Source organism: Antechinus flavipes, chromosome 2 (genome assembly GCF_016432865.1).
Source record: "Antechinus flavipes isolate AdamAnt ecotype Samford, QLD, Australia chromosome 2, AdamAnt_v2, whole genome shotgun sequence".
NCBI lineage: Eukaryota > Metazoa > Chordata > Mammalia > Dasyuromorphia > Dasyuridae > Antechinus > Antechinus flavipes.
The window spans coordinates 641,164,087-641,180,924 of record NC_067399.1 but is presented as its reverse complement, the minus strand read 5'-3'; the positions used below and the strand labels follow the sequence as shown (position 1 = coordinate 641,180,924).

Sequence of the window (16,838 nt, the reverse complement as noted above, 5' to 3'; positions counted from 1 at the left end):
TACCTAATTGCCATGAAATAACTGTTAAGTAGCTCTACTTGCTCTTACTGTCTTTCTTATATCACTATAGGTATGTTCAGTTGTAGCTATTCAATCATTGCTCCATGTCTGAATCTTTGTGTCCCATGAATTTTTTTCCATGATGTTTTCTTAGCAAAGACAATGGAGTGACTTATTATTTCCTTCTTCAGTATGTCCCCATTTAATTGCCACAACTGATACCAAGGCAAATAAGATTTAAGTGACTTATCCATGGTCACATGGCTATTAAGTGTCTGAGTCTGACTTCAGGCCTGGGGCTCTAGCCATTTTGCCACCTACTTGCTAAGGCAGAGGATAGGGCCAAATTATCTCCCCTCCCAATTCAGTCAGTTGTTTGGGTGGGGGAGAACATATGTACTCTCTATAAATGCTGGGGGACTTGCTATTTATCTCTACCATTAGCATGGTAGAAGTTGTGGGGTAAGAAGACCTGGATTTGAGTTGAGTTGGCAGCTTTTCTATTTCACCCTTAATTGTGCAACTCTAAGCCTTAAGCTCTCAGGCCTTTCAGGTTTCTTCATCTCTACAGTGGTGCTGGTGAGAAGTTGTACTAGATAATATGCATGGTCTCTTTCACCTCTAAAAATCCAAAATGGCTAGTAAGCCATATAATGTCATTCAGAGGTTGGATCCTAGTTAGTAGAATCCCTTAGGGAAAGTCAGTAGGATAAAGGGGGATTTAAAAGTGGGATACAATCAATCCCCTGGAACTAAATTCAGGAAGACCAATTTACTACTGGGTTTTTTTTTGTGGACCTTTATTTTTATTTTAAAATAACTTTTTATTGACAGAACCCATGCCAGGATAATTTTTTACAACATTATCCCTTGCACTCACTTCTGTTCCGATTTTTCCCCTTCCCCCTCCACCCCCTCCCCAGATGGCAAAGAGTCCTATACATGTTAAATACGTTACCTACTGGGCTATCTTAAAGAAAAATTTTGACCTCTCTGGTTTCATCTATAAAGAAGGGATTGGACTCAATGACCTCAAAAGACACTTCTGGTTTTAAATCTCTGAACCCTGGGATTCTAAGAATATTATATAAAGAGAAGGTAGTCCTTAGTTGCAGAAGCCCAGTCAAAAATTATAATCAGATAGTCTCTAATTTAAGAACACTTCTTCCAATGAATTTCTCCCTAGAATGGGCATCCAATCCAATTGACAGGTGACTGTATAAAAGGAAATTTGTGCAGAATTCCAATATGGGCTCCCAGGACTCTTCCTATTTTTACTGCAGGAGAACTGAAGCCATCTTCACTATCTCTCTGGTGGTAGCTCTGTGGTTCAGGAAAGTGAAGGAGGAAAAAGAAAGGAGGCAAAGGGAGAGAAGGAGGAATGGGAACTCTGGAGGGAAGGAGTGAACTGGAAGGGAGAAGGGGCTTAGGAGAAGGGGACATCCTCTTCTCAAGCTTCATTTAGTTCTTGCCCAAGATAACATCCTCCATCTCCAACCCAATCAGTGTCTCTCATTACCCCAGGGTGGGATCTAGTGGTAATAAGAAAAGGAAGGAAGGAAAGAAAATTCCATCAGTAGTAGAAAGAGTACTAGATCTTGTTTCAGAAAGCCTCATTTCAAATCCTGGCTCTGCTAATTACTAGCTAGGGTGATACCAGGCAAGTCACTTTCTTTATCTGAGCATTAGTTTCTTCACTTATAAAACAGAGCAATTGGACTAGATGTCCCTTCTATCTCTAAATCTGTGAACTTGAATCTATGAAGTAAAGGGAATGACTCAGAGATTCTTAACCTGGACTCCATGAACGCTATGGGGTCTGTGAGTAGATTTCAATGAATGTGGGAATTTATGCTTATTTTTAAAATATACTGATAACTATGTTTCAATATAGCTAATTTTCTTTGTAATTTCTATGTATTTTAGGTTACACACCAACAAGCATTATTCTGAGGTGCCCAATTGCTTTATCAGACTTCCCAAGAGGTCTAGGACCCAAATTTGATTCAAACCCTCTGGAAATAAATGATTCCTAAGATTCCTTCTATCTTTAAATCTCATGAATTTGCCATCCCTGCCACCCTCACCCCTACTTCCAGTGATGCTGGTTCTCCAGCCCAATACTGGTTTCATCAACAGTATCCCCAATCTCATCCCATTGCTTACTCTATTACTAACCCCAGATCTCCACCATTCTTAAATACATTCTTAAATACAACACATTATATTTAAGACATTCTTAAATATAAAAGAATTTCACTTCTGACATTTGTAAATATGTGGTTTTATTCTATTTATGTGGTAAAACAGAGAGGATGGAAAGTGGGGTTAACAGTCACCGGTAGTAGCAGCAAAAAGGGAACTAGGTGGTTCACTTGTATGATTTTTTTTAGCCAGTCCCAAATAGTTTTGATGATTTTTGCTTTATTTCCCCTTTGTTGAAATGAAGTGTCCTCCCCTTCAAACCCCAAACCCCCTTTCCTCCTTGAAGAACTCACGTGGTCCATTGGAGGTTTCCTGAGTGTTTTCAATGCTAGTAGCAATGGTAGGAATAGGATAAAAGTTAAAGGGTTTTCTCCTATGCCCTCTTCCTTTTCACTCAAACACTCAAGGGAAAGGGAAAGGGGAAGTTATAAATAGGGTTTAATGCTGACTCTAGAAGTAGACAAAGAACGGAAATATTATTTACCAGCATTTAAGAGGGAAAATACATTGAGTCTAATTTGAGCTTCCATTCTAGGAGCTGCAATTGTGGGAGAAGGATAGGACAATGAGGAAATGGGATAGAATGGGATTGGTGCCAATGGTGCCAGTGAAACCAGTTCCAAGACTGGGAAAGTAGCAGGAGTGAAGAGAATGAAGAAGGGCTTGAAATGTTTAAGATTAGTTTCTCTCTGCCCTCCTCTCCCAAGTCCTTTCTCCGTTGTAGTTCAGTCCTTCCCTCCACAGTTTCCTTCATCCTTCTCTCTCTTTGCCCCGCTCCTTTGCTTTCCTGATCCTCAGGATTACTACCAGAAACAGCATGAAGAGGTCCCTGGAGCCCATGTTGGAATTCTGCACATTTCCTTTTTAAAAAATATACTTTACTGATACTTTCATCTTTTTTGGTAATGTTAGTATTACTTTCAGTAACTCCCCTGCCCAATAGAGCCCTTTCTTGTGACAAATAAGCTTGGGCAATTTAATGCATTTCCCCCAAATTGGATACACTTGGTTGCATGTGATAGAAATAACACCAGTGAGAGAGCTCGGTTCTGTGACTAACTTTGTATACCTGTGGACAGGGCCTCCCCTGCCCCTGCCCCTTCCTGGGCCTATTTCTACATCTGTAAAATGACAGAGTTAGACTAAAAGGTCTTTCTAGGTCTTATTACTTCTGGTATATTATGGGCTAAATGGATTTATGAGGATTGGGCACCTAACCACCATATTTCAGATTGTTTATATGGAAAAGATGTCTTCCAAAAGTCAGTATTGTATGAGACATTGGAAAATCTGGGCTTGAATCCTGCCAAAGACACTGCAAGATCACAGGCAAGAGAGCACTTTGAATTCATATTGCCTACCTTAGAAGATGGTGGGAAGAGTGCTTTGCAAACCATAAAGTGTTGGTTATTATTATGAATTGGAACTTGAGGAACATAGCTTGTTTATAAGATAGCAACATATTATATTGTCTTGCATTGTTCTCTCTATGAGACTGTGTGCACTGTGCTCCAAATATCAGACTATTCTCATTACTGTTTCACATGCATGTGTCTTTTGTTCATTATAAAGATTGCAAGTTCCCTGAGGACAGGGTCTGGGAATTCCTTCCTTATTTCAAACCCTATACTGGTGATGTAGCAACTGAAACACAATGACACTACAAAGGACTACACATTGAAGTTCACAAACATCAGCCACAGGGTTTGGGGGATACATGTTTATTATTTCACAAGTAAATGAAACATAAACATAAATGTTTCCAATGTTTGAGTTACTTTTTTACTCCACCACAGATTCTCAGGGCTGGAAGAGACATTGAGGTCATCCAGTCCAGTGCATGCTTGAACAAGAATCCCCAGCTCAACATTTCTAACAGTTGGTGACCTAACCTCTGCTTGAAGACCATCGGTGATGGGGTGAACCTAATTTCCTGAAGCAGGACATTCTCCTTGGGGATAGTCCTGATCATTAGGAAGCTCTTTCTTATATTAAACTGAAATTCACCTCCCTGTAATTTTCCTTCTGGGGCCAAGCAGGAAAAGCCAAATCCTTCAATTGTATCAATAGTCCTTTTCCAAACAATACACAATTATGTATGTGTATGTGTATACACATTACTAGTGTAATAATACACTAAATACTAATATGCTGAAGACTTAAATACAAAGGCTTGTTCCAAGCAGACGAGCTTAAGGGATGGATCGAAGAAAGGAGGGCAGCATCTTGTATAATTTATTCCATTCTCTGTTGCATGGTCATGGGGCCCTGGACCCTATATTCCTACTCCTCTAAACTCTTATTAGATGCCACTCAGTCACTGGCTCATCAGAAAAATGACTAAAAAGAGGCATCAGAACACAAAGGCTCGTGGTGAAGGTGGAAGGAAGTTGGTCCTCACTGTGGAGCTCACTGGACCAATTAGACCTATATTGAACTTATAGGACCTTGCTGGACTCATGCTACTATACGAAAGGTGCTGGTCCATGACTTGCTCACTCTTGGGATCTGGAGCATTTTTGTGAAACTGAGATTGGTCCAATGTCAATCGTGTAGGCAAGCTCTATTTACTGATTTTCCACCTAACAACTCTCTTCTCTGAATCCATCTTGATCTTGCTCCTTTCTGCAAAGAAGAACAAATCTCATACCTTAATGGAAAGGGCCAATATAAACAGCTGGTCCCATGTCCTCTTTCTTAGAGTTCTCAAACACTTTGCCTGAAGTTTTCCAAGGTCCAGGGCTCTCCTCCCCAGCCAAGCCTCTTAAACCCAAGAACAGCATACAAACATTCTTTTAGTGGGGAGCCTTGTCCCTTTAACCCTCGTGCCAAGAAGGGGAAGGCTCCTGGGAGCCAAGAGGAAAGTCAAGGGTTGGAGGATGAAGTAGCCCCTCTTGAGGGGATAACCTCAGGATGTCAGAAGTCAGAGCACTAGAGGTGGGCAAGCGTTCATCAGCTTCAGTCTGAAGCCTCTCTCCAGACCGTTGGAGCAGGCTAGAGAAAACAGCAGCATCCTATCTTGGAGCCTTTAGTTCTTCTAAGAGCGCAGCTTAGCCTGGAAGTGCTCACAGCTGGCATGCTTCATGGTCAGTCCATAAATTGGGGTCAAGTCCACCTTCACTCCAGAGGGGACGCTGAACTCCATCTGATGCAGGAGGATGGCCAGGAAGAGGAAGACTTCCCACCGGGCAATTGTCTCCCCAAGGCACTTCCTTTTCCCCAGGCCAAACATAATCACCTTCTCACTCAGGGACTTGTTGATAGTTCCATCTGCACTGAGAAATCGCTCTGGCCGGAACTCTGATGGGTCCCCCCATATTTTCCTGTCACAGGAGGAACAACAGATGAGATGGGAGTTTGGGAGGTTGACAAGGATTTCCCTACAGGAGTCAGAGCCCTAGAACCAGACTGAGAACTGAGGATTAGGGACAAGGGCAATGTAGCATGTGAATGGGTACCCTGCCCTGCAAGGTCCTCAGACTGGCCCAGACCTCAGGCCAAGGCCTAGCCTCTAGAGGATGGCCCAGAAGGCTCTGCACAGAGGAGGTCCCCAGCCTTCCACCGGGCTGACAAGCATTATAAGACACATCCAAGGCTCTCCCCAACAAGATCCCTGCCAGGTCCCAGATTTGACTTACTGGTCATGGTTAATCTGCCATTGGTTCACAAAGACACAGCGTCCCTTGGGAATGTAGAAGTTGTTCAAGGTAGTGGCTCTGATTGTGCTGAGTGGGGCAAGAAACCTCTGTCAGGCTCAGGAAGAATGGGGGCCAGAGGTGGGTATGTCCCCCATAGCTCCCTGCTCCCTCTCTTTGCAGACACCCCTGGCTCCCGTTACCACTGCTCTCTTCCCTCAATAGAGACCAAGGGGACAAAAGTCATGAGGGACTGAATCCACTTTTCTGACCTTCCTCATTCTGTCCCAGAGACTTGTGGATGGGGAATGATTCTCTTCCCTTGATTTCCCTCTTCCCACAATGGCCTCATCTTGTCTTGTTCCTAATGACTTCTGGGTACTAAGGGGGACAGTGACGCTCAGGTATGGACACCTGGTCCTCTTGTTTACAAGGTCTCACCTGTGGGGGATGGTAAAGGGGAGGAAGGAAGAATGCCTGAAGGTTTCCAGGATGAAGGCCTCCAGGTAGGGGAGCTGAGGTTTGTCTGAGAGCATGGGCCAGCGCTCTCTGCCGATCACTGTGTCTGCAGGACAAAGAAGGATCAAAGCATTCAGAAGAAAGCCACCTCTCCTTCGCACGCTGTCCCTTCCCGTCCCTGTCACCCTGGATAGAGTCAGGGAGGGTCTTGCCACTCCGTCCACCTACCCAGCTCCTCGTGGACCTTCTTCTGGATCTCAGGCTTTGCCACAAGGTACATGAGACTCCAGGAAATGCCTGTGGTGATGGTGTCAAAGCCTGGAGAGAGGAGAATAAAAACAATAATTATAGCCACCATTTGTAGGGCTTTCAACCTCACGAGGGAGGTGCTATTATCATCTCCATTTTATAGACAAGGAAACAGAGATTAAATGATTAAATTTAGTCTAAGGCAAGGTCTGAACTCAGATGTCTCCTGACCCCAAGTTCAGTGCTCCATACATTTGGGTGACAAATGCTTTCACCAATCTTAAAGATTATTATTATGCTCCTGTGACATAGGGAGAGTAGTGATTATTATTCCCATTTTATCAATGAGAAAATCAAGGCCCACACAACCTAAGGGATTTATGTCACTGGTAGAGCTGAGACTAGAGTCTGAGTAGTCTGTGACCTTTTTGTTGTGTGAAAGGGCCTCCCAGACATGAGCCAAGAGAAGCCAGCCATATCTTGGGGTCTGGTGCCCTAGATCTCTTAACTAGTGTCCCCAGTGAAATCTCAAGAAGACTTCATAGGGAAAATTTTGCTCCTGTGGCCCAAAGATATAAAACAAAACTCCCCCAGAACTTTCCTGAGGAAGAACTTGTCCCCAATCAATGGGGTCTTGATAGCTATAGGTCTCTATGGAGCTGTTCTAGCTGAATCTGAAATTAAGATGGTGGTTTTCCCCTGAATTCAGATGGCGCAGGCTTGAAAAGAGATAGGTTAGAAGGTCCTATGGGCCCTGGGAGAGATCATAGTGGGCCATCAATGTAATATGCTTTGAAGGATACCAGAAAGACCACCTTTATCCCCCAAATGTCTCCAATCCTGACCTGCCATAGTATTCAGAATTCTACCATTGGAACTTTGTTTCTCTGGGTTAAAAACAAGTACATATCTATGTCTAGGAAAAGGGAGCAAGTGAAACATTACTTAAAAACAAGCACCTTAGAGTGACTGAGCCTACCATATCTTTTCTAGCTAACCATCAGTTAAAAGTAGGTCAGGAGAGATATAAAATACACTGATAGAGAACAGGTAGATGAAAAAGTAGTCCTGAGTAGCTGGGGAAAGCAGTGTCTGGCCCTGGAGTGGTAGGAGGAATGCATGGGGGAGGTGAGGGACCTGGGGAGCCTCATGGCTGGGCCCAAGCTGGAAAGGGACTGGGCATTTGGAGGGCAGCGGGGAAGGCGGCTTTTACCAGCTCCAAAGAGGTCTATGACGATGTTCACAATTTTCTTTTCTGACAGCAGGACATTCGCATTCTCATCCAACTTCCTTTCCTGGCAGTGTTCAATTAGGCTGTCTGTGATGTCCCGAATGCAGCCCTGGTGGAGGCAAAGCTAGAGGGTTAGGGCAAGCACCAAAGTGTGGCTCTGGCTAGCCGCCTGCTCTCCTCCACCCTCTCCAAACCCCATACCTTCCCATCTTTGCACCTTTTCTCAGGCTGTCCCCTCTCCCTGGAGAGCTAAATCCTTTCCTAGCTAAATCCTCCCCATCCTGCCAGGTCCAAGGAAACTCCTACTTCTTCTAGGAAACTTTCTCTGATCTCTCTGGGCCTTCAATGAGCTTGTCCTTTTCTAAATTCTTCTAGGACTCGTTCATATGACTCTTCCTTTGTAGAACATCTGGAATTTGTTTGTTTGCCTCTCTCTCTCTCTCTCTCTCTCTCTCTCTGCTTTTCTCTTCTTCAATAAAATTAACCAGTGCTTTATTTTTTTTCTCATAAAATCAAATCCTAAGGTTTTAAAAAATTAATCCACTTATTTTCTTACTTTCAATTTTATTATTCTCTTCTTTGATTTTCAAGATTTTCAATTGGTGCTTACTTGAGAATTTTGAAACTTTTTTCCCTAGGGTTTTTTATTTTGCATGCCCAGTTCATTAAACTTCTCTTTATTTTATTTCCACAAACATTTAGAAATATAAATTTTCCCTTTAGTACTGTTTTGGCTGAATCTCATAAGTTTTGGGATGTTGTCTTAGTGATGTCATTCTTTAAAAATTTTTTTTTCTTTTTTTTATTAAAGGGGCAGCTAGTTAATGTAGTGGATAGAGCAAAAGCCCCAAAGTCAGGAGCATCTGAGTTCAAATCTTTCCTTACATTTAACACTTCCTGGCTGGATGACCCTGGGCAAGTCACTTAACCCCAATTGCCTCAGCCAAAAAAAATTATTAAAGCTTTTTATTTTCAAAACATATACATGGATAATTTTTCAACATTGACTGTTGCAAAATCTTGTGTTCTACATTTTCCCTCTTCCCTTCCCTCCACCCCTGTTTGTTCTTTTTTTCCTAAGAGGCAATTGGGATTAAGTGACTTGCCCAGGATCACACACAACTAATGAGTGTCTGAGACTCTGGTCCTCCTAACTCCAGGATTGGTGCTCTATCCAAGGAAACCTGATAGAGTCTTTTCTCTGCACCAGACTGTAAACTCTTACATAGCAAAGACTGAGGTTTATATCTCCTGAAATCCCCCACAATGCCTTGAATTTAGTACATGCTCAATAGATATTCATGATCTGCTTAGTTCAGCTGGCTGACCCAAACCCTCAAGCTCCCAATGGAAGCTCCTAATATTAGAAGCAAGGCCAATAAGAGCTCCTCTCCCAGGAAGCATCATCACAACTCCCTGATAATGATCTTCAGACACTTCTTAGTTCTGGGACCCAAGCAAATTCTATAACTTCTCTCAGTTTTCTCATCAAATGAAGATTATAAATACATATTATAATCTCATAATTGCCTCAGCAAAAAGCAAAACAAGTAAATAAATACATATTTACTTGTTTTGCTTTTTGCTGAGGCAATTGAGGTTCAATGACTTGCCCAGGATCACTCAGCTAGGAAGTATTAAGTGTCTGAGGCCAGACTTGAACTCAGGTCCTCCTGACTTCAGGACTGGTGCTCTATCCACTGAGCCACCTAGCTGCCCAGAGGAGTATAATAATAATAATACCTATTTCACAGGGCTGTTGCGTGAATCAATTGAGATGACTTTTGTAATATGCTTTAGCAACTCTGAAGTGTTATTTAAATGCTGATCATGAGAGACTCTGGAGTCTTCTTCTCATACCTATGGTGCTTAACTGACCCTCTTGTGGCTGCCTTCTTTCTGTTTTGTACCTGCTGGATATGTCTTAGTTCTCCCAGCTCAGTCTGTCCCTCAGGGACTCTACTGCTTCCTTATTGCCACCCCTCCGCCTTTTTCCTCCACACTTTTAGTAAGATGCCTTATTCCTATGTCCCCTTCATTACCTTTTCATACTTCTTGTAATGTTCATTCACCAACTTTTGAACAAAGTTAGTGATTTTCTCATTCAGGTCCCGGAAGGCTGTCATGTTGCTGTTGGGCAGGTATTGGAGCAGAGGGATGAAATCAGCTGGATTCCCAGAGGCAGTGACTTCTCCAAACTTAGTACTCAGAGTGATGATACTGAGTAGTTCTTGATCTTCATGATTGTAGCGCTTTCCAAAGCAGATGGCACAGATGACATTGGCCACAGACACCATCACGTAATTGACGGGGTCGAAGGGGCCCTTCTTCTCCTGGAACTTCTGGATCAAGTATTCAGCCTCTTTCCTCACATGTTCTTCCAGGTAGCAGGAGGAAGAGGATGGGGAAGAGGACACAGAGAAAGTCTTCAGAGCATTCTGGGCCATCTTCCTCCGAGCCGCCCACGCCTCCCCCGTGTCAATGCCAAAAGACATGGACTGGCCATCTTCAATTAAGGAGAAGCTGTAGAGGTCAGGTCTGCCCTTGAAGTCATCTCCCTGCCTTATCAGGGCCTGGCGAATGGTTTCCAGGCCACTCAGAACCAGCACCGGGGTGGAACCGATCTGAATCTGCATCACATCGCCGTACTTTTCTCTCAGCTGGGCCAGGGCCAAGTGGGGATTCTTCCCTAGCGTCAGGATGTTGCCAATCAGGGGCCAAGCCCAGGGTCCGGGTGGGCTCTTGAGGCCTTTCGGGATCTTTTGAGAGTAAGATTCAATGATCCAGAAGGCCAGGCCAAAGACAGCAGAGGCCAGAAGAAGCTCTGTGATCGAGAAGGTGCTTAGGGATGCAAATGTGGAAAGTACACTTGTCATCATCTTTGGCAGAGAGCAAAAACTCTGGCTGTTGAGAAAAAGGCAGGAAGAAAAACCTGTAACTTTGGGAATAGGGAACTTGAGGAGGGTTCAGGAGGGATCCTGAGGTCCTGTGATCTCAGCAACATTGGGAAGATAGGCTAAATCCGGAGGAGGGGGTCACCCTTCAGACAAAGGACGCCTGCCAACATGGAGCAGTTAGCCCTCGATGGTAACAAAAGGGAGCAATGATGAACCTGGCAAGTCTTCCCGGATCCTTGATACATCCTTCCTCCTCCCTCCCTGCTCTTGCTGAGCTTTCCCCCTCAGAAAATGGCAGCAGAGATTATACTAGAAACAGGGAAGGGTCCTCATAATGCCAAAGCAGCCTGTGACCAGGAGGAAAAGTGGCCTCTCGGGAGCCATGGGCTAGACCTCTTGGATAACTTGTGGTTCCTCTGCTTAAACCAGGCTCCTTCCAACCTCTCCTTCACCACCATTGCACCTTCTCAGGAGTCTTGGAACATAGAAAGTTAGAGCTCATCTGGACCACTCCCACCATTTACGATAAAGAAACTGAAGCCAGAAAGGTAAAAGGTTACACACTGAGTTAGTGGCAGATCTTCTGAATAGAAGTCTGTGCTTTGTCTACTTGTCCACACTACCTTACTATGCTCTGCTTTCTCTTCAGATATCCTTACTCCTTTCTGCCTAATCCAAATTCAATTCAGTTTACATCTCATGGCCTCCCTGAGAATGCCTACCTAGGGAGATCTGGCCCTTTTCTGATTTAACTATAACTTCATTTATTTTGGCACTTAGAACCACAGAATGGAAGAAATGGAAGGGACCTTGGGAAGGAAGAGCACTCCTAGAGGGAACTGCCTTGTCTCAAGTTTCATAGCAAATTAGGAGTAGAAACTTGGAACCCAGTGCTTTTGAAGAAAGGAACCAGTGGACTGGAACTGTCTTCTATCTCTCCCAATTTTCCCATAGATGTGCCCTGACTCCTTCTAACCAGGCCCAGAGTTCCCCAGATCCAGAAATTGTGTTCTTTTCTTCCCCTTCTCCTCCCCTGCCCCTTTTCCTCCTCCTCCTCCCTATATCTTTCTTTTTCCCTTCCTCTTTCCTTGCTCCCTTCTTCCCTTTCCCTGCCCCTCCACTTTTTCTTTTTTTTCTCCCTTTTTTCTTCTACCTCCTCTTCTGCCCCCACCCCATTTCTCTTTTCCCCTCTTCTTCTTTCTCTTCCTCCCCCTCCTCTTTCTTCTCCTCCTTCCCCTCCTCTTATTCTTTCTCCTCTACCACCTTTCCTCTTTCTCCTCCTCCTCCTCCTTCTCCTCCTGCTTCTGCCTGCTCCTCCTATCTCTTTGGTAGCAGAATTAGGCACAGAACTGGACTTACAGGAAAAGCTTTACAAAGTTTACTGGATCCACAGCCCTAAGAATTTTACACAGAGGGACCCAGAACTTAAATCAACTAACCCTTGTTGCTCGCAGTCAGTTGAGATAGCATCAAGGTAGATACTATAGTCTAGGAGGATAGTAGTTACTAGGGAAAGGGAGGGGGACATCAGAGTGTCGTTCCCTTCAAACTTTTCTGCGGTGTGAGATCAGGTCCAGAGCCTCACCTCAGCTCCTGGATGCTTGCCCCAGTGACCTACCCTCTTGGGAACAGCCTAGGAGATTAAGAGGGAAGTGTTTCCCTACCCTTACAGAGTTTTAGTTAGGAGAGACAGGAGGTCAAGTCCTCTCCTTCTTTCTACCCCAATCTGAAAACAAGGACATAACAACCCATCATCCTGGAAGATTGAGACTGTTGAAACTTAAGGATTCAGATATTCAGATGGTGGGAACATTATATATATATAAGGTGTATATATATCTTGGGGAGGGAGGGAGAGGGGGATGACAGCTAAAGCTGACGTAGGGAGAGTGCTAAACTTGGAATCAGGAAGTTTCCTCTTCCTGGGTTCAAATCTGATCCGAGATATTTTCTACCTGTGTGATTTTAAGCAAGTCATTTAACCCTTTTTGCCCAGTTTCCTTATCTGTAAAATGAGCTAAAGAAGGAAATGGCAAATTATTCCAGTATCTTTGTCAAGAAAATGGGGTCACAGAGAATTGGATGTGACTGAAAAAACTGAATAGCACCTCTGTCCTGGAGATACAGAACAGAAAACCCAAATGGAGTCACAGAGAATTGGATGTGACTGAAAAGACTGACTAACTCCTCTATCCTGAAGATACAGAACAGGAGTGGATCCCTGATCTCTTGGGGAAAGTCGGCTTAGATCTATCCTTAAGTTATACGCACTTCTGTTTAAAGTGCAGTCTGAAAAAGGGAGAGTAGCTCAGCCAAATGATAAATGTTTACTCAGCACCTGTTACATACCAGGTATCACCCTGATAAGAGCAGAGAGGGACAGAATGAGGATGTGACAGTAGAACTAAATACAAAGCTTAACTAGCCAGCTTTCTTCAACTCTGCTGCAAGATGAGGATGGGAGCCATCATAGCTACTATGAAGCTTTGAGTCTGGGCCATGATCTTTGGCCGTCAGCCTATAAAGCACAGCAGGCAGTTATAGTTGGTTCTGTCAGTGGGGTCAGGATTGGAATATGGGGGAAATCGAGGGAGGGGATGATCTGACATGCTCCTTAGAAAAAGACAAGAGTCGATCCCTCGGGAGGCGAAATCCAGTCCATGCTTTCCTTCTCAGTATAGTCTCAAATGAATGGATGATAAGATACTACTCCATCATCCAGTCCCCAAGGGAAAGGGAATAGTCTTTGCTCATTGAGGTTGCAAGGAAATTCCCGCCTGGATTTCTGAACTAGATCCTACCAGAAAAGACGCTACTTTTGGACTAGCCTAAGAAAGGCCATACAATGGTGAGTGCAAATATAGCTACTAGCCTCTCGGGAGCAGCTCAGAAGAGACAAGCAGAAGAAGTCAGCTTTGCATAGGGCTCCGGGGCATCTGGCTCAGTATCTAGCCCATTGCCTTGCAATTAGAAGATCCTCAAGGGATGTTTGAATGGATGAATGAAGCTCCAAATAACTGAATAAAAGTATAGTAGAAATAGCACCATTCAAGAAGTTGGGAAGCCTTTTGTCCTCACTAGTCTCCCAGTTCTGGCTCAGCAGTCTTCTGGACCATGAGTATGGCATTCCTTTCAGCTTTCCCCCATGGTAGGAGGAAAAGGGAGATGTAATCAATGGATCCTCAGGAACATAGTATTTGTCTGGTTTTGTGACATTGATTGTCTTAAGTCAGACAAAATCCAAGGAGTGCAGTGACCAATGGAAAATCTCCAACTCTTTCCCAGAAGTTTAGATACTAGTTGGGGATGACATGGGGCATGGAGCTATGTTAGAGAAATCTTGCAGGGCCCTGCTTAGACTAGGTATGGCAGATAACAGCCAAAATTTCTTTTGGAAGAAATTTCTAAGCTCAGATCAGACTAAAAGTCATAGTTAGACCCAATATATGGAAATAGACCTAGATACTGGTAAGTTCTTCTGTAAAGCATCAAACCTGCATCATCTCATTCTATTCTCTGAAGTGTGAGATTTCTTTTTTGAAGTATTGATTTGTACCTGTAAGATCCTCAAGAGCAGGAATGCTTTGATTTTTGTCTTTGAATTTCATTATCTAGTAAAGTTTAAACTGTGAAACCTACACATACGAGATATTTCATAAATGCTTGTTGAATTAAATTTAAATTGATCACCTTCCCATTTAATTTCAACTTCACTTCAACCTTCCAATTCTGATCCTTTTATTCAAAGGTTCCACAAAGATACAAGCTGGTTGCCTTCAGAGGAGAGAGGTTGATATTAGAAGAATAGAATAGATGGAAGGGGATGGAGTGTTACTATTCCCCTGGATCTGGGGATAGTAACTCCCCCCAAGACACACATATTTGTCTTGATATGTTGTTGGAATTAAATGCCAGATAATAGAGTTCAAGAAAAATACTTCTATTTTATTGGTGAGGGAAACTGAGAGAGAGAAAGGGACTCTCTAAGAGCACATAGTTAATTAGTGACCAAGATAAGACTAGAGCCCAATTTGATGACTGCTAGTTCAGAGATTTTGTCACATTGCAAGGACTCATGGAATCTCAGAGTTGGAAGGAAGCTCCTATGTCAACTGATCTCATAGGCACCCAACAAGAATTCCCTCTTTCTCTGACAATGGTTATATATCTCTCTATTTAAAGACCCATGGTTATGGGGTGGGGGCTAATTCCTTTTTGAGGCAGCTTGTTCTACATTTTGACAGCTCAAATGTCAGAAAGTTTCCCTCCATAATATCAACCTTAAATCTGCCTCTGCAACTTCCATCTATCATTATTTCTACTTCTGTCTTCTTTGGCCAAGCAGAAGTCTAATCTCTCCTCTACATGATTTCCTTTCAGCTGATGAAGACACTGATCAATATCCCTTCTCTCCCTTACCTCCCAAGTAGTCTTCTCTTTGAACTAGACATTTCTAGTTCTTTCACCTGATCCTTATATAATATGATTTTGAGGTCCCTTACCACACCAGGCACATGCCATTGAATATTCCAGCTAGTTAAGACTTCTTTTTAAAACAGAGTCCATAACTACTACAGATAGAGGCTAACCAAATAATTATATTATATTATATCTCCAGCCTAAAGCAGGAAAATGAATTTGATCTCAAGAAAATAAAGAGCCTGGATAAGAAGATATCACCTGGCAGACTTGATTCTCCCATACCCAAACCTTCTTTCAAGCTAACAATTTTGAAGGGTTGCTACAATTTCTGTAGCAGAGCTCCTAGTGTGTCCTTATCTCCAGCCAGAGAAAGAATGACAAAGGGATTAGATTTTTCACAGGCATATCCCTAGATTAGAAATCCTTGGAGACTGTGGCACAGCTGGAATGGGTATCCTGCAGGCTTGAGAAATAATGCCTGGCACTGTCCCTGGCAGAGGAGGTATTTAATCCATGGTGATTGATAACAGTGGTGTAGTAATAGAATACCACATGTATATGGAACTCTGTAGTTTATGAAAATCCATTTCTCACAACAACCCAATGAGATAAGTAGTGCAAATGTTATTACTTCCATTTTACAGGTACTGGAACTGAGGCTAAAGAGAAAGTAGGTGATTCCCCCTGCCCAGGATCACACAAGATGGTGAAGGGCAAAGTCAGGATTCAATACCCAATCCTTTTGATTCAAATCAAGGATTCTCTCCACTACATTAGCTGTAGAGTTGACAGCAGAATCCTCTTCTCTCGGGTTATAGACCTATAATAGGATTGGATGTCAGAACACCTGAATCTTAACCCTGGCCCAAATGGACTAACCGAATGGCCTTGGATAAATCATTTGACCTGTCTAAAGGTTTGCCTTTCTTTACTCTCTTAGGGCCTTTTCTGCTCTAAACTCTAATGATCCCCAATCTTGGATACCCTGCAAAGATCAAGAAACATAACTATTTTCCTTAATTGTTGAAGGGACAGTGGAGAGGACTCCAGCACTTACCTGTGCCTGACAGGGGGTCAGCCTGGACTGAGGGTCGGAGACGTCAAAGACCGAGGGCTCGCTCAATCTAGGTTGAAAGATGCTAAGAAGTAATCTCATCAGAACATGTGAAGAACAGAGCTTCCAGCAAACCTTTATATGCAACCTGCCTCATCCTTATTGGCTGAGATAAATGGCAACGTCTAGCACACGTCCTCTAGTGGGGCGGGGCGAGTTGGTGGGGTCGGCTAGTAGGGAGAAAAGATTGTACCCCAATGAGAGAATAGGGATGTCAGTGTCTATCCAAAATTATTGGGAGGGATGCAGAGGAGCAGGAGGAAGGGATCCTAACTCACTAGGGGGCGCCCGGGTATATTATTGCAGGGGGCAGAGGGTCGGCACTCTTGGGACCCTCTTCTCTTGGACTCCCTTACTAATAAGAGCGAACCCTCAAGTATGGGCAGACTTCCAAAAATAAAGTCATCCGGGTTTTTCGGAGGGCGCAGGGGAGAGAGTCCAACCTGGGCTAGGGTGGAAGGAACATCCCTCTCGTTCCTGGGGAGTTTTAGGGCAAATTCGGACTGCCAAGTTCGAGGAGGTGCTGACTTTTCCCCGGGTTCCATGCAAAACATCTCTATCGCTGCCCACCACCACCACCCCCTCTTCTCGCCTACACACGCAAGGACACCGCGGGCTTCCAATCA

General features: G+C 43.7%; 1 protein-coding gene across 1 annotated transcript; it reads right to left on the bottom strand.

Annotated features, from left to right (window-relative positions):
- Positions 1-3,910: 3,910 nt before the first annotated feature.
- LOC127551979 (cytochrome P450 1A1) lies at positions 3,911-16,271 on the bottom strand. The gene is made up of 7 exons (XM_051982241.1): positions 16,156-16,271; positions 9,822-10,683; positions 7,762-7,888; positions 6,528-6,617; positions 6,282-6,405; positions 5,844-5,930; positions 3,911-5,528 (listed from the first exon to the last, which is right to left on the bottom strand). Exons 2-7 carry the CDS (start codon positions 10,656-10,658, stop codon positions 5,243-5,245), a joined length of 1,551 nt encoding a protein of 516 aa, XP_051838201.1. The 5' UTR covers positions 10,659-10,683; positions 16,156-16,271; the 3' UTR covers positions 3,911-5,242.
- Positions 16,272-16,838: the final 567 nt, after the last annotated feature.

Excerpts from the sequence above, each read along its gene's own strand:
- LOC127551979 (XM_051982241.1), bottom strand. The coding sequence starts at position 10,658 with ATGATGACAAGTGTACTTTCCACATTTGCATCCCTAAGCACCTTCTCG. Across the intron at positions 6,618-7,761 it reads CATAGACCTCTTTGGAGCTG|GCTTTGACACCATCACCACA; the intron begins GTAAAAGCCGCC and ends TCCTCTCTCCAG. Across the intron at positions 6,406-6,527 it reads GAAGGTCCACGAGGAGCTGG|ACACAGTGATCGGCAGAGAG; the intron begins GTAGGTGGACGG and ends TTTGTCCTGCAG.